The sequence below is a fragment of the Zeus faber genome (genome assembly GCF_960531495.2).
Source record: "Zeus faber genome assembly, chromosome: 6".
Taxonomy (NCBI): domain Eukaryota; kingdom Metazoa; phylum Chordata; class Actinopteri; order Zeiformes; family Zeidae; genus Zeus; species Zeus faber.
This window is the reverse complement of record NC_137201.1, coordinates 18,072,924-18,098,452: the sequence shown is the minus strand read 5'-3', so window position 1 is coordinate 18,098,452 and position 25,529 is coordinate 18,072,924. Positions and strand designations below refer to the sequence as shown.

Genomic DNA, 25,529 nt, shown 5'->3' with positions numbered 1-25,529 from the left:
CTTTAGTTTAGCTATTTGTATATATACATAATCTAACCGACAGCGATACACATGTAAATAACGCACTAGCCGCCTCACGCCAGTTCGACTGTCTCAACGTTAAGATTTACCGCTCGATCTGTGCGAGTTGTCACTGAGCGCAGCGGCGGGTTGGAATCTGGGACTAACAGAACCGGCGTCTGCTCCAACTATTTGCTGCAACTTTTATTTTTGAAATCACACCCTCCTCTGTTTTAACGCTATACTCTTAAAAACCCCAGAGCGGGCAAACGCCGTGCCACCAACGGTCAGGTTGAAGCGTAACACATCCGTTCTATTCCACCGGGTGCTAGTTATGCAGTATAGAAGTAATATTGTTTGGGGGGGGGGGTGACCAGTGTAAGCAAACCCACTGGGCAACAATAAATCAACCCTCCGTTTTTCAGCCGTTTTGTGATGCAAGGTTTATCCATCGGGTCGAACCGGTCTTCCTTTTTTTATCCCGCCGATGTCAAAATCACCAAGTCAAAATAAAATGGGGGACTATGGAAAAACTAGCACGGAGGAGTGGGATGATATGAGGAGCCATACAGGTTTAACAAGTTGAATAGACTATGGATGGAGACTAATGACTGTCACTTCTTCTATTACCCCCCCCTCCAAAAGCTGGTAGTGGTAAACCTTAACTCACCTCTTTTACATTCAAGTATTTTACAAAACCGCTCGGCTCCTCCGCTCAACGGCCCCTCGCGCCCACAATAAAACTTTGGGCGACGTCCCCGCACCCTCTCTCCCTCTCCCGTCTCTCTCTCTCTTTTTTTTTTTTTTTTTTTGTTCCGTGTGAGATGTGATTCCTACGTAGTGTGTGTGAGGCGCCCGTATGTCTCTACGTTCTATACATGTATTTACAACACGCACTAAAACTTCTATGCAACACAGGGGTAAGCTCAGACCAAGGACAGATCACTGTACTCTCTCTACATGGCCGCAACGTCGCCGTCGGTAGAAATCAAATCGGTTTGCAGTTTTGTCAGTGTTGAACAATTACATATTTACAGTTCACCGACCAGCGTCCGGCGCCACCTGCACTGTGGCCCCGGTGCGGCGTCCCCGGTGCGGCGACCCCGTGCTCCCTCCGTGTGCATTAACCCCACTGCCCATGCATCGAGAGGTCAAACAGCAGTAGTAGGTAAAGTATCAGCATCGGACGTTTTCAAAATGGAAGAGGAATCTTTTTAAGTTTCATATCATAGAAAAAGATAAAAGAACCAGGCAAATTAGTCCATCAAGATGATGGGAAATCAAATCAAGAAACAGATCGCCGTATGAACGAAATCAGTCAATTGCCTCGCGTCGTGTAGAAATGAAAATGAACGTCCCTGCGGGTATTGGTTTTTTTTTTAGTTTTTTTTTTTACAATAGCGAGAGAAGACCGCCCAAACCCCCCCCCCCCCCCCCCCACACACACACACACACACACACACACACGCACGCACGCTGTCAGCGACCCCTGGTGGCGAGGCCGAAACACATACAAGCTGTGGAGCAGGACGAAGAGCGAGCGGTGCGGTGCGGTGCAGTGCGGTGCAGTGCGGTGCGGTGGTTCCGGCGGCGGCGGCTCCTACTCCAGGTAGATGTCCTCGGTGGGGCAGGCGTACTCCAGGTGCTCCTGGTAGTACTCCTGGAAGGCTCGCCTAAAGACGCAGGACAGACAGACAGACGGGGGTCACAACCAAAGATCCTGTCTTCCAAAACACAGTTCGCCGGAGTAGTGGCTCCCCACATTTCTTCGGCCCGTCGGCGTTACGACATCCTAAAGAGAGTCGCGCGCTGCCTCACGCGAGGAATACGTGTTAATCCTGACCTTAAAAGAGAAAACAATTAACCTGACTCCAGGAGCTGTACAGGATAACAATAGAGCTGTCTATTTCTTTTGGTACATTTACTACAAATTGCCGTGAACGAAATGTCAGAATGTCTGTTTTGTCTATTTTTTCAATTCCTTTCATCTGTCAGACGCAGCACTGATGACTGCACTTCATTTTTTTTTTTAAATAGTAACAACACCAGTCACGGTCCAATCTTGTTTTAGAAACATCCCCCTGTTGTTGTATAGCACAGGAATATAGGAATATAATTTGGTCTTTTTTGTCGACTTTTTTTTTGTTCTGTTAAAGGGGAAAAAGGAAGCAGTTATCCTCGTAGTTTGTCTTTTTTTTTTGTTTTGTTTTGTTTTTTAAAACCTCGACCGGTTTCGTCCCGTCTCGTTCGATGGAACGGTCCTGGCGAACGCAGCTCCGGTCTGGCCGGCCACTCAGGCCGGCGTCAGCCTGTTAAATTATTAAACGGCAATCCGCTCGATGCAGAGCGAGATTAACGAGTCTCAAGATAAGTTCGTGCAATCATTTTTTTCAACCTCTAAGAGACAGCAGGAACTTTGCCCGATGCTTTTTTATGAACCTGAAGGAGCAGAGTTTGGAGGAAGTGCTTAAGTCTACTGTCCAGGTCTTTCGGATCAGTAGCAATGAGGGAAAAACTCAAGGAATTGAGAACTGCACGGCGTTCTAAAACTGATTTTCAACGCTACTGTACCTGGAATTAAGAAAGGCAGACGCAAATTAACGTAGCTCTAGACTTCCAGAAAATAGTAAGTAAATAGTCCAGAAAAAAAGCTGCTCAGCCCTGCAATTCCTTGCGTCTCTGCACTAAGATGGTGACTCACCCAACACACTCTGCTACACGCCGCATTGACTCCTGGGATACAAACACATGGCAGGCGAATCTGTTCAGCATTGGATGCTTGGTGATGAAGCCGAAGTAGCTGCAAAGAGAGAAAAAAAAAAACAACAACAAACAATGTGATCCAATTTGTCGATCGCTTCAACTGTGGAGGACAGCAGAGAACACCACCTGTTGATTTACCAGTTGTTCTTAGGATGGCATCCGCAGAAGGAGATGTTTTTCATCTGGAAGAAGTGACTACACCTGTCAAACTGGAAACGCAGAAAGATAAAGTTAAATAAATGATAAATGTTAAATAAATGCATCGTGTGATGTCATGGATCACACTGCGTTGTGCTGTGTACAACATGCCCTATAGTTTTAAATGTCCACTTTTTGCAGTGAGTAGGTAGAAAGGTACATTGGTATTAGAATGGCGTGCATGGAACAAAAACCCTGCTGCAACACAAAGTGCTGCTTCGGCACATCATTCGACAATTACCGTGTCAAACAGTTGTCTTAAAAGCACGGTTGTTGAGCGAACCACCACTGCATTAACTTCCGCTATTATTCTCACCTCATCCAGACTGTCATATTCATCCTCCAGACTCATGATGAGTTTCACTCCTTGCAAGCTGATCTCCAACTCGCACAGAGAGGGTGGCCGTACGTGTACAGTCCGTTTTCTTGATATAGCAATCTACCAGACACAACAAAGCTCTCGTTATAATATCATGTTTTGTCACGAATAATGGATGTGTGCCGGAGATGTGGTTGTGCTTCATTTACTTTCTGCATTGCAGCGCATAGAATGCCGTTGCCTTGGTGATAAGGTACTTCTACAGAACCCAGGAACTGAACATTGAAAGTCTCAATCCATGCCGGGTTCCTCTTCACACCTTAGGGGTCATACAGACACGGATAAATACGTTGACGTCGTCCGTGAGGAGGCAACCGCACCCGCGAATTCGTTTTCCTCGCCACTCACCCAGCAGCTCCTTAGACTGACCGATGACCTCGTGGGCGTAAAAAGCAGGGAATATGCCTCTTTCTCCCGTGCGCATGTTGTAGCCTCTGTACCAGTAGTCGTCTTCCTCCTCCTCAACATACAGCGGGTCGTCCACATCCAGCTCCAGCTCATCCGCATGCCTGGGAATGAACCTGCAGAGGGCAGCATTTAGAGGGGGAAAACCAGTAAATCATATCTGCCCATACAATTTTATGACATCTTTGTAGGGGGGTGCTGTACACTGGCTGGGTCAAACGAGAAGACCCCGCACGGCGGGTAATCGATACAAGAGCACTGTAAAACAGGGCTCATCCGATGAGGACGCACCTCTTTTTGTATCAGGTGACTCTCCCCGTGGAGAGTCCAAACAGCGGCGAGAGATGAGACGGACAGCCACACAGGCAGATAATTATGGGGAGGGATAGGTGGGAGGAGAAACTGGAGCACAGAGACAAAGGACTGCAAATCATGTCATTTGGTGGGGGTGTTGCTCCCGGAGGCAGCGTGAGAGGAAACAAACACACAGACGCGCACGCAGTACTCGTACGCGCGTGAGTCGCGAGTAGATGGCCGTCACACTGAGCAGCGATGTGCGCAATTCTATGTAATCCCCTGGACTCAAATGCGCCGCCCGAAACACATGCGGTACCGAGGCGCTTCAGCAACGGACACGGGCGGCGGCTAGCGGGATTATGAAGTGTCACCCTGAAGCACTTCCAGAGAGACAGCTGTAGCCGGCGCGTTCCCCCAATATATTTGACAATCTATCACGGGTCACGGGTCTGCCGCAGCACACCAAAAGCCATTACGGAACCGAGGAGACATGTTGACTCAGCCAAAATCTCCTTGGCGGTAATTCATAAATGATACGTATGAGCGACAAAATGCGGGGTGTCTCACCTGTAAACCGCTCGGTGTGTCTGGTCCCTTTCCTCTCCATTGATGGTACAGGAGAAAAGGCCAAACGATTCTGTACCTGAAATGAAATGAACAGTTGTGGTTTCAATTAAAAGTAAGTCCAGAAAGGCATGCTTTTGATTGGTTATCTTCTTTTCTTTAAACCTCTGATTTGTTGAGGAACATTTCAATGATAAGCGTTCCCCTGGCAGTCTAAATGAAAGGTAATTGTATTTATTAAAAGGGAAACGGAAAAGAAAACCTCTTTAATGAGCCTTTTATTATGCAAATTAACATTGATTAGTCATGGCGGGTTAGGCAAGTGCAGGAGCCACATCTAGGAGTCACATCTCTCACACAAGTCTTAACTCATGTTTATGCATCATGCTGGCAGAGCTGCACGTGTATAATCATCCTGAGACTCCTGACTCGATAACATTGGAAGTGCTGTCTCCAAGAGATGCCTTACAGAACCCACCCACTATGCAGGCTAATGCAAGCGTTTGGCTAAAACGGCTCTTTTGACTCCTCAGAAATCATTATGGCAGGAGCTCTCCATTAAAGGGGTTCGAGTTTCAAGGGTCGTTGATTCTCAACACTGACTCACTGGAGGAGCGGGAGGTGCTGTTGACAAACACATTGAGGAACTTCTTTGAAAAAGGCAAGTCAGCTTCAGGGGAGGAATCCTCGGAGGAGCTGAGGAGCTCCGGCCGCACCTCCTCATCACGTTGGCCGTAGCCGACCTCACCCCTCCCCAAAGGCTCCTCGTCACACAGTGTGGACAGCTCGCTGTCGTCGCTCAGAACAGAGGTGCACCTGTGGGGAGAGAAAGTCAAAACGCATTAGTTGAATGGCTCAATGAAAGGGTAGAAGACTTTTATGATTCACTAATGGGTTATACTTGTAATATGTATTGTAATTTACTGTCACATTTACATTTGTGTTCATATACATTGTTGCTTAAATTACATTGGGTATTAAATAAGGATAAAGAGAATCACTAAATCCAATAAATCTGCGCACAAGACCATTATTTCAACTTCTCCTTGAGATTCCCTTTCTGTCCGTCTCTACTAGTGCCTACCTTCTGAGGCTGACCAGTTCCAGAGTGGTGTTCTCATCCACCACCAGCGTGTACTTCATTGAGTCATAGGCCAGCCCTTGATCATCGGTCTGCTGCTTGAGGGCCAGATCTTTCTCACACAGCGGGAGGTCGTGTTCCGACAAGGGAAGGCTATTCACACTTTCATCGATGGGCGGTGAGCTGTCCAAATACAGGTTGCTCCCCCTGTAGGACGCCTGCTTCCTCAGGCTGCCGAGGAAAGGGGAAGAGTCATCGTCGTCCTCTTCTTCATCATTGTCGGTGGAGTAAGTGAGGCTGAAGCAGCGGTTGGTCTGGGCCGTGGGGATGTCCAGAGTCAAGCTGTGTTTGACTTCGGTGATCCGCTCCAGGGAAGCGGAGGAGCGACCAGTGGGCTTGGGATCTGTCTCTCGCCCTTCATCCTTGTCGCTGACCACACTCTCGCTCAGGCTCGGAGAGTCCAGCTCCGTTTTTCCCTCCAGCATCATCAGATCGTTATTGGGCTCTGGAGCATCTTCCTCCTGCCTCCTATCGTTTTTGGTTGATTTAGCGGATAGGTTCTTCTCAAAGTCTTTTGTGATATTGGTGTGGCCGGAGCCTCTGTTTTCCCTTCCGTTGTTGACAGGATGCTCCACAATCGCTGGGGATATACCGTCACTTGTGAGGCTGCCCTCGTACAGGCAGGGACTGAACTGCTCATTGCTTTTCATTGGTTCTTCCTTGTGAGGAGCTGCATTCTTTACTCTGCCTTCTGCCTCCTTCCTGTCCCTTCTCAGGCCTTTACTTTCCTCCTCCTCTTCCTGGAATCCCTTCATCCCTGATCTGTTCCCTTGTTCCTCGTCGTTGAAGCCATCTGCCTCTATGTCTGATGAGGGCGAGATGGTGTCGGACACGGACACTTTCCGCTTGAAGCATTCCTCTGGACAGCTAATCGGGTAGGACCCCTCCGAGATCATCTTGTTGACGAGGTTACTTAGTAACCAGGGTGAGTCAGAGTTCTCACTCAGCTCGTCCTCACTCTCCGACTCTGAGTCGCCTTCGCTGGTTCCGTCGTAGTCGTCAGCACTTGGCATTAGCCTAGGTCCTACTGGCAGGTAGAATGAGCGCTTGAAGCACTCAAGGCTGTGGTCTGGCTCTATCTGCAGCAACATCTGTCTGGAAAGGCTGTCTTCACAGCATTGTGCTGGGGGCAGAGTCTCATCTGGGTCGGCTTGATGCTCAAAGGACAGGTCATCATCCACACTCTGAAGCCCCATCAGAGCCTCATCGTCGTAGGGATCCTGTGGCGACTCCACCGGAGACAGGGTTGCCAAGGTCGGGGAGCGCAAGGGAGAGGGAGAAGGTAGAGGAGAGTCTTCTTTGATTGGGTCAGGTTGGCCGAGAAGAAGAGAAGCCTTTACTGCCACAATGCCACTATCCTGCTCCAACTCTGTGTCTGGGTCCAGTTCCTGATCGGAAGTGGGAGAGCTGGCCTCCTCAATTGAATTAGTGAGGTGTGATGAGCGTCCACTGCTACTGTCATCACTGGTCAGATCCAGCTCTGTCTCTGATATAGAGGAGATCATGTTAGAGACCAGATGACCTCCACAGACAAATGCTGCCTCCAGCTCCCCCTCAATGTCAGAGTCTGAACCCGGGGAGCTCAGGTCTTGATCCTGGTCTGATGTCACAAAGCTCCTCTTTGCGTTCATGTCTGCTATACCAGGGTCTGAGGACGGCGAGGTGGAGTCAATGGCTGCAGCGTCATTGGCTGCAGCTGCTGTAGCATCTGAACCATTTGACCGGTCAGCAGTATCAGAGCGACTGGTGGACACATAGCTAGAGAAAGAGGCTAGCTCAGAGGGCTCAATAGAAGGGAACTCCACATATGAGGAGCCATGGTTTCCCTGACAAACCATATCGTAGGTTTCCTTGCACATGAACTCCACCTCAAAATCCTTATCGAGCTCTTCGTCAGATAGGGGAGTGTCCCCACCATCAGTGCCCCCGATGGGTGCAGTGGAAGACAAACAGTGACTGGTTCCGTCTGGGTCTAGGTCGTTCTCTGGGTCCATTCCCGACTCACTAGTGACCGTGTAGGTGTCGGTGGTGCATCGGTTAAGGTGTTTGTGATTGTGATCGCTGTTCAGGTCATGGTCCACTTCAGTGTCAGAACACTGCGAGTGCTCGTCGACAGAGCATACTCTGGTCGTTTGGATTGGAGTGTCAGCCTTGGGCTGAGTGATATCACCAGGTCCCGGGTGGGAATTATGTTGGCCAAATGAGCCTGCGAGGGGGAAAAAAAAACTATGAAAAGCAATGAATATGGTTATGTAGGGCTGAGAATTTGGCACAAGTATATATTGTGGAGTCAGCATCATGTCCTTCGGAATCATCAAAAGGAGAAGGAAGGTGCATCATTTTTACAGATGTAATAGATACACAGATATACAGATATACAGAGCCATGAGGGAAAAGAGAGTTGTAGCACACAGAGCACATGATAGAAAGAAGACAAGAAGCAACATTTTTAGAAGAAACAAGATCTGCATATTTATATATCAAAAGATAGTTTGCTGAACCAGTGTATCCAAAACAGTTTTAACTTACAATGCATTTTACAGCACAAAACAACATTACATAAGCTCCGAACTTGGATGGTTGGCCATTTTGTTACCGTATTCAGGCCTTTCCCGCCGGTTGCCCTCCATGTCGCAGAGGAGGGGCCTGCGAGGAGACTGCGGGTGCCCGCCCTCCCCTGCCTGTTTCGGAGGAGTACCTTTGCTCTGGGACCCTGGCGCTTGTGATACTGGAGCAACTGGGCACTGGCCTGTAACATGGCTGCTGTCGTCCAGACACGAGTGGGTTGGAGACAGACGGCCTGGAGGCAGAGCAGAACTCAACTGCTGTTACATGGTCATTCATTTATTTTTAAATTTAAAAAAAATGCTCTTAGCATCTTAGCCTTAACCTTAAAAATTCGACTAGAATCTGCGTCCTCACCTTGAGAGACGGGGTTGCGTAATGAATCCTGCCAGCTGCCTTTCTTTGGGGACAGACTACTGTTGTTGTTCAATGAATCCTGGAAGGAAACAAGACGGAGACATCTAATGGGTTTCAGTGGGACCGTTGCAGAATGCCGTGTTTATTTATCCGCGCTTAATGTCTGCTTGTAGGGGACTACGCCGGCCACTGACTTGCGACACGGCGGTGGTGAGGTTCAGCGTGGTGGGTCTACTCTTCAGGGTGCCTAAGGTAGGGGAGGCCGGAGGGGAGGCTGACGGAGAGGGGGGGCCATCGGGATCAACCTCGTCCTCTTCCTCCTCCTCCTCCTCATCCTCCTCCTCCTCCTCCTCATCCTCATCGTCGATCATTTCAAACTCCTGGAAGTCGTCCTGGAAGGAGAAGACCGGGTGGTGCATGTCATTCTTCTCTAGAATCAGCGAGTCCTAATGCATGAAGTGAGAGAGGGGGGGGGGAAGCCACATAAATCAATGTAGGGATCCACATATAAACACCAGTACAAAAAAGGACAAAAATACTGTCTCAGCAGATTTTAAAGGACAGCAACGCAACAGAAGACATAGATGGGACGCCTCTCATACTGACAAAGCCTACACGTATGGGAAGAAAGGAAAATCCATTTCATCTTCATTAACTAATTACACAGCAAGGGGTGGTCATAAACGTGCACACACACACACACACAGACACACACACACACACACACACACACACACGCGCACACAAAGAAACAGACAAGATTCTGCTGATGCCTTGCTTTCTGCAGCATTCAGTGTGCATGTGTATACATACTTCCGTGACTTGGAGCGAAGGTTACCGTGGCCTTCAGCCGTGTTTGTTCTCTGCATTAACTGCGATAGCGAAGAGAAGAACGGTAAAAGAGCACACTATGCTACTTTGTGTGTGTGTGTGTGTGCGTGTGTGTGTGCGTGTGTGCGTGCGTGTGTGCGTGTGTGTGCGCGCGTGCGTGTGTGTGCGCGCGTGCGTGTGTGTGTGCGCGCGTGCGTGTGTGTGCGCGCGTAGAAGGCACAGTGAAATGGGAGTGGATCAATAAAATGTCTTGGGTTTCATCTGGTTTACAGGAAAGCAGGGGCACTAAATGATTTTCAAGGCTCATAGCACAGGCGTGTAAACCTGAGTAACTGTGCACGTACTGTATGCATCCTGCGTTAATGTCCCCGTTATCTGTGTGTTGCTTTGTAAAGCAGGAGGCCTCTCTGTTCAACAGCTCTCACTCTAAATGCAGCAACGGAGGGGATTTCTAAAGGTCTTTGTATGTTCTTCATATTTCAAAAACAAAATAGCAACGCCACTTATAAGAATGGAAGAAAGAAAATGTGTTTGCCAGAGGTTCATTTTGTCATACAAAGGGATGCTTTATTCTCTCTGGGATTACTGGAATGAGGAGACAGCCACTGTTACATCACTCCGGCTCGGCCCTTTTTCCCCCCCTGCACTGAATGTGACAGTGAGAGCCCAGGGATAGAACCTGTTCGATCTGCTTTGCATTTTTGAACAGCACAGCAGATTCCCTATCTCCCTCTCTCCCTTCCAGAGTTAGTCCTTTAAAGGGATGCATCAAAGGCCGGCATGCAGATACTGCTGATGCCTCGCAAATGATGCCCGAGTGCCATAGCAACAGGACTCAACAACTTCATCCCTCCGCATATCGACCACGATGCTGAGGGTGCTCCTTCGACTTTAAAATTGATGAAAAACAAGCATGAAATGGGGTTCATCATAGAGGGCTCATAGATGTGTAACCTGATTTAAAATGTTTTTATTTTTACGAGTCATTGGATGAGCATGGAGAATCTGCTACCTACTGTAATATGACCTACAATAATACATCAAGTGCGTCGCTGTCACATAACTCCTGGACACACACTGATATGCATCAATACAGTCGTGAGAAGCCACGTCTCTCTACGATTCTGGGCTATGATGAAATGGCATGTAGGCACCGCGCAGACGGGCAGGCGGGGGGAGAAAGGGAGAGTACCGCTATAAATAAGAGCTGCCCCGCAGGTAAGATCGATCTCCACGCTCTCCGGTTCCCAAGGACGCCCCCTCGAGGCTCGGCGATTGTCCTCACTTTCTCACCCGGCTGTGGACTGACGCAAGCACCCCCCCCTGTAAATGAGTTTAGGCCGTCCCTTACGCCGGCAAGAATAGAGGAGTGTGTGGTCACGCTCCCCTATTCTATTCACTAAATATTCAAATGTTCCTCACCGCCACAACAAAGCTTCTGCCGAGCGTGACTTTATTTGTCAGCTCGGCCAATTGTCCACAACAAAAGGCACAAATGGCCGGGGCAGCGGGGCGGAAAGAGAAGCCTGGTTGGATGCGGCTAACGGGCTCTCTATCGATGTGGGGAAGCACTGAGCATGGAAGTGGGGAGGCGGGGGTCCCAGGAATCAAGGCAGCACAGGCAGCAGCACTTCACGGGGCTAAACACGGCTGGGGATGAATTTGACGGCGGGGATTCGGGAGATGAAAGGCTGAGGAGAATTTGACAGAACAACAGCAAAATCGTAGCGGTGGAGCTGCGGCAGGAGAGCGGGTCGGCAGACACTCAAAGGCGCCGTGAAATATATAGCTCTATTTGATAAGGATATTGTAGAACTATTAAGGTAGACCTCTGCAGAACTACTAGTAGAAAAAAAAAAAATACAGTACACAATTTGCATTGAACCGCAACTGTCAAATTTTCAAACACTCATAGAGGATTAATGTCAAACGAATGCACCTCATGTTTTCCGACTGCTATAAAAACAGTGCGGGAAATATGGGCATGTTGATTGACATTGCAATACAATGTGTTTGCAAGCCTGTTATTGATCGAGATCCTTAGTGACTTAGTGACAGCCGGAGAGATTGGTTGCAAACTCCCAGCCATGACGCCGTTCTGTCTCTTTGAACACACAGAGCCAGTGGCACAGGCAGAAACCACCGCTGCTGCTCTGTCATCCTAAATGATGAGGCTTAATCTGCGCTTCTGCTGTTTGTGCGTATGTGTGTTTTAGAAGCGATAAGAAAGAAGGGTTGGGCGCCTAGTACTGAAATATGTGTGTACGTGTGTGTCGTGTGTGTGTGTGTGTGTGTGTGTGTGTGTGTGTGTGTGTGTGTCTGTGTGTGCGCGTGCATGTGTCGATATGCTCGAAAAAAAAATATATTGCTCAAAAAGACAACTTGAGGCTTAAACGCTGTTAGAATCTTCAGGGACATGACAGAGGACAGCAGGGGGTCGGTATCACCATGGCGTCATGACATTCGGCGAGCAATTACTGCAAATCCCCCAGAGACGCAGAACTGGACGCTTCGCAACGACTCTAATTGCCTGTCTCTTGAAAAGGATATCACCAAAAAGTCCTAATAATAAATGCATAATGTGCAGCTATGAGGCTCTCTCTTTTTGTGTGTGGTGTGTGAGTGTGTGTGTGTGTGCGCATTCACAGCGCTATTTGTATGTATCTACTGTATGCAGCAGATCATAGAGGTTAAACGCCGTGGTAGAGCGCCGTGGCGGACTGATAACCAGGACTCTGTAACGAATGGGAATTTACGGAATCTGGGAATTAGGGTGGTCGGGATAATCCCACTGTTTAGATTGGCAGCTCGTCCTGAACATCAAAGACGCGCTGTCCAATCTGACCCCATCACACCGACATAAAAACCCAAAGCCTCTTCCATCATCCCTGCATGTTATCTGACGGACAGAGATGAAGACAGAGCGTCATGATCAAATGCATGCAAAACGCTGTACACACACGACTGTCTCGACTGTCTCGACACTCTCTCTCTCTCTCTCTCTCTCTCTCTCTCTCTCTCTCTCTCTCTCCTCTCTCTCTCTCTCTCTCTCTCTCTCTCTCTCCCTCCCTCCCTCTCTCTCTCTCTCTCTCTCTCTCTCTCTCTCGAATGAGTGCACAGCTTGCCACCACAGTGCATTCTTGCCTCGTGTCCATCCCCTATAATCTGGAGCGTCGGGTCCCAGTCAGCAGGATTCCTGCCTCTGGGCGGCAATAGGGCGGTTGGCGTCAATATAACATAACAGGGACCGACATTGTCCCTGCTCTGCGCTTCCATGTCTCTGAAGTGAACAGTGTCTGTGTGTGTGTGTGTGTGTGTGTGTGTGTGTGTGATCGAGAGAGAGAGGGAGAGAGTGGCTCCTGCTTCACGATGACCTCCTTGGTCCTCCTCTCTTTCTGGAGTTTTTACATCTTGTCGTTTTTCATCTCCCGTGCGTCGCAGAGCGGCTTTATCGGAGCAGCGCTGACTGCGCCCGCAGCACAAACTACAGATCGGTTCCCCTTCGCTTTTGTTGGCGGATTAATAAGGATAAAACATCGGGAGCAGATTTATGCCGCGAGCATTATAGTAGGATGCGGCCATCTTTCATTGGTTCCCCTGTTCCTAGCCTCCTCGGAAGACGCACAGAGAGAGAGAGAGAGAGAGAGAGAGAGCGAGAGAGAGACGGAAGGTAGGGATGTAGAGAGAGAAAGAGATGACTCGAAGACCGGGAAGAAAAAAAAAGCGGGGGAGATGAAGGAAGGAAGGAGGGAATCTCTTCCCCCCGTCTCCAAGCGACGTAGTGCATGGCGGCACGCCTTCCTTTGGAGGGAGGAAGCCACGGCGGGAGGGAGGAGGGCTGTCTCTGCATAGCAGCAAACTGCACTGGGTCACCTGCCCCGTGCTGCAGCCATGGCTGCACGCCACGCGCATTAAACATTTACATCCCACAAAATGGAGAGGGGGGGGGGGGGTCAGGACGAGTGACAACAGCGGTAGAACTGCTCTAAATCATTGGCTTTGAGTATGATTCTATCGTTGCAATTAAAGTGAACGCCGATGACAGGCATTCGGCTCCAGTAGCAGCTTAAACATAATTCCCGGGTGAATCTGAATCACACGGGATGCGCATGGTGCATTATACCAGCACGTTAAAGCGTTAAAGCCACACACAAGTCAGTGTTTCCTGGGCGTGATGATATCCTTTTTCTCGAGGTCCTCAGTGCGGTCGCTGCTCTCCTTTCTCACGACCGTTTGACGCGGCTCCGCATTTGCCGTCCAGCATAAACATGGAAATCCCTAAAAATTACAATTTTTTTGTGACCTTTTTCCACAACGTCACGGCTTTAATTGGCTTGGATGGAACGGCGACGCTACGTGTGGTGTTATGTGTGACTCAGGCACATTGTCCGATTCTGCTTAAATCCTTTTTGGAGCCTCGTCAATTTATCGTCAAACATCTTTCCGCCAGGCTGCAGCTCGTACGCAGAGATGTTTGGATCACTGTTAAAATCGTGTTTATCAATCGACAAAACGTCTCGGCTCAGCGGAATCAAGCCGTTTAGTTGTGTTAGTTGTGTCAGGAAGCTAAAATACGTAAGCCTAAATCTGTGTTAAGCTATTTATTTTATTATTATTCTTTTTTTGTATGTGTGACCCAGAACAGTTATAAAGTGTGTGTGTGTGTGTGTGTGTGTGTGTGTGTGTGTGTGTGTGTGTGTGTGTGTGTGTGTGTGTGTGTGTGTGTGTTGGGGGGGGTACTTTTTTTATTTGTCACTTCTGGCCATCGCTGGTAATTGTGTTATGGTGATCTGGAACTGCGGGCGGAAGGGCGACTCATGTAATGAATGCAGCCCTGGGCGGCGAGCAAATGAATCAAAGCCGGAGGCGACGGAGCATCACATAAGGAGGACGTATGCAAATGCACGGTCCTCACCTCGACGGGTTTCTTCATTTATTTTTCATTCTTTGTTAGTTTGGATATTTTGTTCCTTTGTTTCTCTCTATGTTTCACCGTTGCTTTCACGTTCTGCATTCTCCTTTTATTTTGCGTCCGCAGCTCACATACGAGAAGCCGTTATCTGGCGGCGACGGGCAGTCGCCCGTGGCAACAGTCGACAGCCAACACCACGTAGACGAGCCGCGCGTCTGAATTTCAATGCACCGGGGACGGGGGAACACCGCCAGTACAGTATGTACAGCCGTCGCCAGATGATCATGTAGATCGTGTGTGTGTGTGTGTGTGTGTGTGTGTGTGTGTGTGTGTGTGTTTGTATTCCAATAAGGAAATAATAATACAAAAGAAAACCATCAGAGGTGCCTTACCTTTTCATATGGATCAGAGTCGTAGTTTAGTCCGATCCCGCAGTCGTCGGTGATTTCGGAGAGATCCTCATCGTCAAACTCCTCCAGACTGATATCATGGGCCGGCCTGAAAAACACCCCAGAGAGAGAACGTTACATTCACAGGACATTTTAACATAGAAATAAGACCCCCCCCCGCTCGCTCGCTAACACACACACACACACACACACACACACACACACACACACACACACACACATACACACACACACACACACAGACACACACACACACTCACACACACACACACACACACACACACACACACACACACACACAGACACACACACACTCACACACACACACACACACACACACACACACACACACACACACACACACACACACACACACTCACACACACACACACACAGACACACACACCCTCCCTTGGCCACACATAATAAAGCCCTGAGTCGGGGGAAGCCCACCGAGAGTTACGGCCACCATCATCGTTTCAGTTCTCAGCCTTACTACTTTAGACACAAGCTGCCAACCTCACACACACACATATACACACACACATACACACTTTATTACCTATTCCCACAGTCCTGATGGATTGTCCACTTTAAACATGATGATTTTAACCCTTCTGAACGAAGGCAGCTGGGGTGGTGGTATATAAGTCAGTGGCAACATTTTATTGGTATAATAAGTAAGAAACACATTTCTATTGACAAAACGGGACATTTCTTAAGGATTCTGGCTTTTGATGACTACTGCATCAGAACTTCCAGCCCCGGAGTTCCTCAGCAGAAAGAAAGAGAAAAGGCGTGCAGCAGTTGCGAAATGTGCCTTCTGTTTCGTCTCTGCCCCATTAGTTTCAGCGGGCCCTCGGCACTGGAGCAGTTTATATCTCGACGTGTGGAGCTCGGAAGAAAATGCTGCATTGCAGCTCTTCCACTGAGGACAGGGCTCTCCGAGCACTACCTATGGATGCCTACAGCTGAGCTCACAGCAAAGGTGAGCAGGGGAAGAGGAGTGTTCACGTCACGCTTTTTCATACAATCTGATCCCAACGTGCTCAATCACGTCCGCAAAATCGTTGCGTCTTTTCCGACCATGCCCTTCGTGATCTGCAGCGTGAGGTCATGGGAATGTTTGTCATTTAGGCCGAGTCCCCAGCTGTGCTCTTTGTGAATCATCTCAATAAAAAGTAAAAATGTTGTAGACTGAGGGCGTATGTTCTAGTCCAAGCTGGTATTCGCAAATGGTTAAACTAGAGAAGGCTTCGGAGGTTTAAAGCGGTTCACAACGAGCTACGAAAAGATCCAAACTAACACTTGGAAATCCTGAAGCGCTCTCTCATCGTGCAACTGGTTTGTACAATCTTACAAATAGATGTGATACTGGGGTAAAACGGGATTATTCCAAAATAAATACCAGTGCGAGGAAGTATGGTCATCATCGAGGGTTGAACGTTGTTTATACTACAGGATAAATGATCAATATCATCTATTATGAATCAAAAACCCATCAAAATCCACTTTGGGGCCATTAGGCTATTTTACAGTTGGAAACCAGAAAAGCTCACAGAGGAAAAAAAATATATATATATATATATATATATATATATATATATATATATATATATATATATATATATATATATTAATGGGAAAAATCAATATTTCATTTCATTCAATTTGTCTGATACTTGTAAGATCTACAAAATAATATTTTCCAACCATACAGGCTCGCATAATCAAATGCAACCCTCATGTAAAAACAGCATATCAAACATAAACAGCTAATTTTCAAACAAAGTTGATATGGTCAAGCACTCCTGTACCTTTTTAAATGTTTAAGGTGCCACTCATATCAGCGTCCTGATACCGCGCTCATTTTCCATTTTCCAGTAAACAAAGAGCAAACACCTTGCAGGACGTGACCTTGGTGCTGATACTGAGATAGACCCAGTATCAAGCCTAACTGAATTAAATGATACGACTTGAAGTCAAATAAAAATAAAGACAAAAAGAGGGGGAGAGTGAGATTTTTAACGCTTGATTTATTTATTTATTTCCACATATCTGAATGCACAGTATCTATTCTAATATCGAAGTTTGAATTTTAAATTATTTTTTTTTAGCTTATCTTCACTTATTTGTATCTATAATTTTTTTTTTACATTTTTCTGTCTTCTATTATTTTTAAGTTATATAAGAAAAAGTGCATTTTTTTGTTTTCCGTTGACATCGGCAATGCAAACATATATTTCCCATGCCCATGAAGCCATTCGAATTGAACTGAATGGGGCTAAACCGACTCAATTAAACCGCAGTGAGAAAGAGAATGCGTGCAATGTCATTGCAAATGAAACATTTCATTTGTAAAATGTCAAAAGTCCGTGCATCGGGGGCCATCTTTATTTCGTGATTTCTTGACCCCTTATCTAATCCTCACAACGTTATTGTAACGTTCCCTCGCAAAATGGTTTCTTAAGTATCGCTATCAAAGAAAAAGGCGAGTGGAAGTCAGATAGCGAATACTAACGGGACAGCGTGTTTAAGGAAAAAGATACGGCGGCCACGCCGTCGATAAGGCCTGATACAAGGCTCGGCCACTGGTATATAAACCCTGGTCAACGCCGCTTCAAGTGCATCAACCCAGCGGTGTTAAACGGAAGGAACATGAAGTGTCTCATCGTTGTTTTGGCGTGCGCCGTCCTCGCCGAGGGGCTGCTCAGGTGAGAAAACTCCTATTTTCTGCTTCCCTCAATCATACCGCTCTATAATGTTGCTCTTCCTCCCCTCCCGCCCCCCGCCTCCCGGGCGGTAGTCGACTCTTGTAACTGACCGCGCTGCCTTGCTCTCTTCCCAGGATCCCTCTGGTGAAGCACAAGTCGATGCGTGAGGCTCTGAGGGAGAAGGGAGTCATCCTGGCCTACCAGGACCCGGCGCTCAAGTACCAGTCAGAGTTCGCCACCTCCACCACCATGTACATCAACAACTACGCTGATGTGAGAGGGACACTGCTCATTCGCTAAAAGATTCTCTGAGTTTTTGTGTCATAGGAACATTGTCGGTCTCAAGGCATTAAAAAAAGGAGTGAACAACATGGGAAGGCAGACTGGGATTGTAGTTAGTTAAATGAATTTGCGTCTCACTTCATTTAGACCTATAATGTATTATTATATTTATATTTATTATATATAATATATTATTGTACATACATATATTGATCTCAGCTACAGTGTAATTGCAATTTACCTTGTGCATAGATCACATTCTGTATATATATATATATTTTTTTTTTACGTTACTTCTCTGTCTCTGATTGTACAACAATGCACAAACTCACACCAAGTCAAATTGCTCATACGTGTGAAAACTTATAAGGCCAAATAAAACACATTCTGATTGTAAAGCACGATAAACAAAAAAGAAACGCGATCTACTAGTACCTGAGCATTGTCACTTTACATTCTCCCTCTGGATCTCTAACTCTTAACCCGTGTGCTCGGCAGACCACCTACTACGGAGCCATCAGCATCGGAACCCCGCCCCAGTCCTTCCAGGTGCTGTTTGACACCGGCTCCGCCAACCTGTGGGTGGACTCCGTCTACTGCAACACACAGGCCTGCAGTGAGTGCTTTCAATTGCCCTTGTGAATTCGACTTTCCGAAAAACGTAAAGGCTGCTATATGAGGAGCTCTCAGAGCTTGGTGTTGAATGCTGCGCCTGTATGGGATTTTGATTTCTAGTGTAATTACAGACATGTCACTTAAGATTTTCCATCTTTTGGGAACCGCTGGCTTCTGTGTAACATTGATGGATTGTGTTCTAACGCCGCTGGTTGAAGAAATAACCTTTAGCTATGCAATTTCCAGACACACACACAAAGTTCAACCCCCAGCAGTCCTCCACCTACTCCGCCAAGGGCCAGACATTCTACCTGCCCTACGGAGCCGGAAGCCTTGAAGGAGAGTTCGGATATGACACCGTGAACGTGAGTCCCACTTACTAGTGCCCTACATCTTAACCTCCGCTTGTACCAAAAATGCATGTCATGCTGTTAAAGGCTTTTGAAGCTAAGTCAAAACTCCCCAAATCCACTCTTCAAGGCTAGAAAATAAATTGGCTCAAATTTCCAGTGCTGCTTTCTGACATGCCACCTGTAGGTGGGAGGCATTGTTATCACCAACCAGGAGATTGGCCTGAGCACCGACGAGCCGGGTCAGAACTTCGTGGTGGCCAAGTTCGACGGCATCCTCGGTCTGTCCTACCCCAGCATCTCCGCTGGAGGAGAGACCCCCGTCATGGACAACATGATCTCCCAGAACCTGCTGCAGGCCAACATGTTTTCTTTCTACCTCTCCAGGTATCCCAGCACGCAAACAATCTAATTGGAAATTGCACATTATACGACCAATGTCAAAGATATGCTACAAAAAAAGCCGGTCGTCACTTTGAGATGAGATTGTGTTGTTTTGTCTTCGCTATAGGGGAGGACAGCAGGGCAGTGAGCTCTCCTTCGGTGGAGTGGACCCAAACAAGTACCGAGGCCAGCTCTACTGGACCCCAGTCACTTCTGAGACCTACTGGCAGATTGGAGTTCAAGGGTCAGAACCTTGACGTTTCATGGATTTCTGCTGAAGGACTCATTATAAAGTCACGAGAGAAAAAAAAAGCTTCCATTTGTCCTCAAGCAGAACTTGACCATGACCGATGTACTCCGTGTAGGTTCCAGATCAACGGCCAGGAGACAGGCTTGTGCTCTCAGGGCTGCCAGGCCATCGTGGACACCGGAACCTCCACGCTGACCGCCCCTAAGCAGGCCATAGGAACCATCATGCAGGCTCTCGGAGCCCAGAGGGGCCAGTACGGCATGGTGAGGTCCCAGCCGCGCAAACACACACGCACACATTGAGCCAATATTCGCCACCACTCGAGACTTTACCGCGTAATAAAGCACACGACTCAGCACGTTTTTTTGTCAAAAAAGATCCGGTATTTAGAAATGAATACAATTGTTGAGTACAGTATGTAGGCATTTTAGTCTCTATAATCGCTGTGGGTGATTTGTTTTCAGTACATGGTGAACTGCAACCAGATGTACAACCTGCCAACTCTCACCTTTGTCATCAATGGGATTGCCTTCCCCTTGCCTCCATCTGCCTACATCAGCCAGGTAAACTGCTGGACCTTTTTCCACCTCTTAGACATTTCTATGTGTTCCATACGGGTTACAAAGTGTCCATGCACCATTCGCTGAAGGATTTTATTTTATTTTTATGTGCAGCAATCCCAGAATGGATACCAGCTCTGCACGGTGGTCATCGTCCCCACCTACCTGCCCTCTCAGACCGGAGAGCCCCTCTGGATCTTTGGTGACGTGTTCCTCATGGAGTACTACTCCGTCTACGACCGCACCAACAACCGCGTTGGTTTCGCCACAGCGGCGTAAGCATCGGCAGAGCTGTAACCCGCCCCGGCTGAGGGACACTCCGTGTTTTCAACAGAAAAAGTATTGTAATGTATTGATATGACTTCAATCAACTGGGTGGGATGTTTGCCTGTTATGTTTTAGGAGGAGGTATAGTGTGTTGGATTTGATGATTGTGATTGGAGAAATGAAATATTCAGATGTGAATGAAAAATAAAAACAATTTCACAACGGCACTTTTTTTGTTGTTCGGGCTGTTTTTTGGGGGTTTTTTTATCTTTCATTTCATATCATTGCAAGCACGAAGCACGTTTTCATTTGGGCAAGATGTGTATTGCGAACTGTCTACAGTGCAAATGTTCATGGCAGTGGGCTTTGTATGTAATCTAAACGCACGAGTCCATTTAAACAGAATATAATTCGAAAGTAGAGTCAACATTATCGGGGAAAGAAACAAAACTAACTAAATGTTATGGGGGTTTCAATGAGATCCACTCTTATTTAGTGCCAGCTCATCTATCTGGAGCTTGCTTTCAAGACTTCTTTTCCCACAGTGAGTATCCAACACTGCTTATGCGCGCACGCGTGTGTGTGTGTGTGTGTGTGTGTGTGTGTGTGTGTGTGTGTGTGTGTGTGTGTGTGTGTGTGTGTGCGCAAGCACTCGAGTGGTTCACTATGGAAAAACACAATATCGCTGCAGCCGTCCTGCCCTGTGTCTCCATGGCAGCTGTCACTTGAGGGGAAAAAATAAAAAAGTCAAATGGCTCATTGTGTCAAGCCATGGAGAACTTACCCTGGGCGAGGCGGGTGACAGAGGTCTCCCTAAATGACATGTTTTGTTTCGTTCTTGAAGATAAAAAAAAAAATCGACAGGCTGCCATTCACGTGACCAAAAAAAACCAATGTTACATAATCTCACATCATAGACGCCGACCCACCAAATACACGCCACGCTAGCCTTTATTCCCTGGTATCGCTATCGTGTCCCTCCCCGTCTATTGGCTCTGCTTATCGTTGTGTTGAAAAATCCCTATTTTGTTTATCTCGGCATCAGCATGCTTCTCGGCGGGCTTAGCGCTCAGGTCCTCTGGAAGCCCTGCAATGTGTGTCACAACTGAACACCCCCCCGCCTGAACGCCGAGGCCTGAGCAGAAACGTGTGTCTGGCAAGGAGTTGGCAAACTCAGGGCGATGTCCGCATAACAGGCGTCGTTCCCCGCAGTTGGATCTTTATGAAATGCCGCCAACCCTGCGCTCCGGCGAAGGTGTCAAATTTTTCGCTGAGACCGCTGGGATGCACCTACTGCCGTTTGAGTCATGTGAGTTGCAACGACTTCTCCCTCCTCGCTGTTTTGCCAGAGTCAAAGTGAATCAAAGGGATAGTGACGGTTGTGCTTCCCTTGCTGCATTTTTTCAACGTGCGACAATTCGACCCTTGCATTCGGTCCATCCCTGCAAGGGATCATCATAATTTATGGCCAGAGAGAGGGGGGAGGGGGATGGCGTTGGGCATGAAGAAAATATGTGCAATGTCAAACAAAACAGCCTGTCCTCTGCATAACAATCGTAAAAGTAAAGGATAGCAATTTTTTCTTCTCAAGGTGATATTTTCATGTTTAGTAGACATTGTGGTCGGGCTGAAAATAATTGGGCCTTTAAATCAATCATCGTCCATGTTCTATTTTTTCAATAAGCATAGCCCCAAATCAGACCCCTGGTGGAAAACAATGGGTCAGCATCAAATGATCAAACTTGAGCATCACACTGCCATGTGTCCATGATGCTCTTACCCCCCCCCCCCCCCCCCCTCTCTCTCTCTCCCCATTTATAAGGTTTATATTTGTTCTACTAGTAGTAGTTCCCTACCATCAAAGACTGTGGCCCAGATCAGATCTCATCACAACCTGCCTGCCATGTTTTCTTGGTGCCTCTCACTCCATTTGCAGATGCACACACACACACACACACACACACGGAAAACCAAAGACAAGTGTCAAGGGTGCTTCTCCCACGATGACATCATATATTAGCCAGGAACGTCTTCAGCACAGCAGTGGAAACCCATCATAAAGATCAATGAGCAGGATCAGCCATCAATTTACGGAGCAGTGTATGACACAAACGTGAGTGAGTCATGCAATTTTTAATGGCCATTTTTTTTGCCCGCCTCAGATCTAAACTTGTCAACCAGTCATTTTTGAAACACAGGCAGGAATCATGCACCTTGATCTTGCTTTATTTAATAATTAAATTAACAGATCCAAAAAATAATAGTGTAGGAAAAAAATAATAAAGCGTACCGTGCATCATGCTGATTAAAAGAAAGGACCACATAAATGTGGTCTTTAGAAAGCATGGTGAGGGCTGGCTGTATAGATAGAGACTGGAGGACTGAGATATTCAAATGAATGGGGAAGGAGAGTGGGATGAAATGCTTAAGCGTCAAACAAATCTGTGTATTTGATTTAATCCCTCTTAACCAATCGGAGACCCGCTTTATCGTGCCGTCCAACCCCCAACCCCCAGCCCTGACCCGACCCCCCTGCTGGCTTCAGCGAGTCACACGCAAAATTGAATGTTGATCGTTAATCAAATCTAAGCTCAGCAGAAACACGGAGGATTTGGATGAATGGTGATCGCGTTCCCTACTCACTCTAAGTGGTGGAACACTGATGTTTCATTCTTAAACATTGAAAGGCGTCATTTGTAACTGAACATCGCTCATTATCAAGACCGTGTCAACCCGAAAAAAACTAAGCTCATTCTCAATACTCGGCCACTGCTATTACTACTACTATAGATACTATATGTATCCTTACTCTACGTGTACAGTAACACATGGTCAGTTTTTCAGTTTTCCTATATCAGAGGGTATATAATGACGTATTATTATTAATATTTTTTTCTCCTACAGAAACAAATGTTTGAATTATAACGCATTAGAAATTGTTTGTGTTGAGAGAAACCCAGCCAGCGACACACTTCTGGTGCTGGTCAGAGAAACAGCCATTCGGAGGGCTTATATTTCTCACTGGGATCAGTTTGGAGGTTATGTAAGGGAGATTACTGCTCAGACACAGCACTGCACTACCAGTGGCTTTATCCATGAATCAGTCAACCTCAAAAGCACACATACTGTATATACATGCACAGGCATTAACATACGCGCACACACACACACAGACACACACACGCAGAAAAATTAACAGCAGCAGCACAAACAACGAACAGATCACTGCTCTCCTCAAATCAATGTTTCCTTCATCAGATTTATTGGTGTGCAAGGCTCTGGAACCAGCAAAATAAACAATGACTCTGAGATCTGTGTATTCTATGCTGGACATTTTTCTATAGAAACTGATCCAGCAGGTGATTTTATTTTTTTTTCTAAATAAACATCCCCCACTGATGGCGCTAGTTCGAAAACAAGTAGTCCAAGTCTTTACCCATAGCAGATCGGAGGCTCTTCGGAATCAAAACAAACAAATGATACACACGAGTGAGTCATTTTGAATTGGAAAATATAAAATGGACTCCAACAACACAGCCTATTGGTTCTCCAACTTTTTTTTAGTGGTGCACCCCTCCTCTAAGATATTTTTTCAGCTGACTACCCCCTTCACTGGCATTGGTAGAAATAATAAATAAAAATAACATAAATGATGTACTGTATGTGCGTTGTATGTGTTCTGTTTTTCAACCATTACATACAACCAATATTTTCTAAACACATACATTTTTATTTTTAAAGTACCCCCTGCAGTACCTTCAGAGGTACGAGTCACCCCATTTGAGAAACACTGATGTATACTGTAGATAGGTCAGGTAAAAGAAAGAACAAAAAGCTGAAATTGACTAGTCTTCATTTACAGTCATAAATCTCCTATTACTGCACAGACTCAATAATGGCAGACAGACAAATAGATGGATAGACGGATTGATGGATAGACGGACAGACAGACAGACAGACAGACAGATAGATAGATAGGTAGACGCACACATAATGTAACTGTTCAGACATGAGGAAATGTATTCCTAAAGCAACAGCCTTGGGCGGAAAATTAAATGACTTTCATAGAGCACATCGCTGTGTCCTGGAAACGATATATCGTCTGCGTTGGGGGGGGGATTACGTCCCAGAATTCCCTTCAAAAGTGCAACTTTTTTTTTTCCTCCCCAGTTCTTTTCTTGGTCACCTGGTGTGATAGGTCACCTGATTCCACCCGGTGGTACTCGTCCCTTTTGTGAATACTGATCCATATGGACAGTTCACTGACCGCAACGGGCTATCTATCTAACTAGTTGCCAAATTCACCGCAGTTGCCTTTCGCCGCGCTGCCGGGAGAGGCGGACCCTGCCACCGACATTGTAAACAGGATGTATACTGTGGGAGCAGATGCCGAAAAGAAATGCATTTTAATTGTGACTTTTTTTTTTTTTTTTTTTTTACGCGCCTAAAAAAAAAAAGTATCAAATATGTTGTTGTTGTTGGTTTTTTTTTTGGTTTGTTTGTTTGGTTTTTTTTTACTCAATAATCCCACGGATTACCACTTTAAAGTGCTTTGGCGGTTTGTGCTGGGGCTGGTCTCGACAGGGCGTGGGCCTCTCACGGAGACTGCGCAAGGCGTGATGGCTCAAATCACATCAATCACCTGCCCTCCCTTTCCACAATACACCCTTGCCGTAACCCATGCTTTGTTACGAAATAATAATAAAAAAAAAAAAAATAATAATAATAATAATAATAATAATAATAATAATAAACAACAATATTTAATAAGTGATCGGGTCAAAAAGAGACACGACACAAGCAAACCTTCTCCGCATCTCGGGGTCCGGGAGGCGGGACGAGCGGCCTAGCAGGCTGGGATTTACAAAACAACCCTTTTTTTGTTGTTTGTTTTAATTTTTATTGGGGGGATTCGTCGAAGCACCGATGTAAATAAATCCCTGCCGCATTCACCACATGCATCCCCGTCGCCCGACCTCCCGCCGTGGGGGATCGTTTCCGTCCGTGGTCGTCGCCCCCCCTCACACACACACACACACACGCACACACGCACACACGCACACACAAGCCATAGACTCTTACCTGCACCCGGGAGGGGAGAGGGAATGGAAGGTGGAGAGGGAGAACATCTCAGTGCTGTCCGCCATCTTCTCCTCCCACAAACGGCTCCAAGTGTCTGCCTAGGGTGGGGAGGAAGAGACAAAAAAAAACGATCGCGAATCCAGAGAGAGCCGCAGTCCATCCACGGTGGCCGCGCGGCAGAGGACGGACGCGGTCCACTCTCC

General features: G+C 47.0%; 2 protein-coding genes across 2 annotated transcripts; one reads left to right on the top strand and one right to left on the bottom strand.

Annotated features, from left to right (window-relative positions):
- Window positions 1–1,600: 1,600 nt before the first annotated feature.
- On the bottom strand, window positions 1,601–25,391 carry mapk8ip2 (mitogen-activated protein kinase 8 interacting protein 2; the record flags this gene model as incomplete). Its single annotated transcript, XM_080003086.1, has 14 exons — window positions 1,601–1,673; window positions 2,702–2,800; window positions 2,902–2,972; window positions 3,278–3,400; window positions 3,490–3,599; window positions 3,689–3,861; window positions 4,610–4,685; window positions 5,214–5,422; window positions 5,691–7,953; window positions 8,344–8,547; window positions 8,670–8,748; window positions 8,864–9,115; window positions 14,805–14,910; window positions 25,327–25,391. The coding sequence occupies 14 exons, from the start codon at window positions 25,389–25,391 to the stop codon at window positions 1,601–1,603; spliced, it is 3,903 nt and encodes a 1,300-aa protein (XP_079859212.1).
- Window positions 17,481–20,256, top strand: LOC307231659 (gastricsin-like; the record flags this gene model as incomplete). The annotated part of the gene is made up of 9 exons (XM_080002435.1): window positions 17,481–17,536; window positions 17,671–17,809; window positions 18,317–18,434; window positions 18,680–18,798; window positions 18,971–19,170; window positions 19,295–19,411; window positions 19,533–19,680; window positions 19,882–19,980; window positions 20,092–20,256. 9 exons carry the CDS (start codon window positions 17,481–17,483, stop codon window positions 20,254–20,256), a joined length of 1,161 nt encoding a protein of 386 aa, XP_079858561.1.
- Window positions 25,392–25,529: the final 138 nt, after the last annotated feature.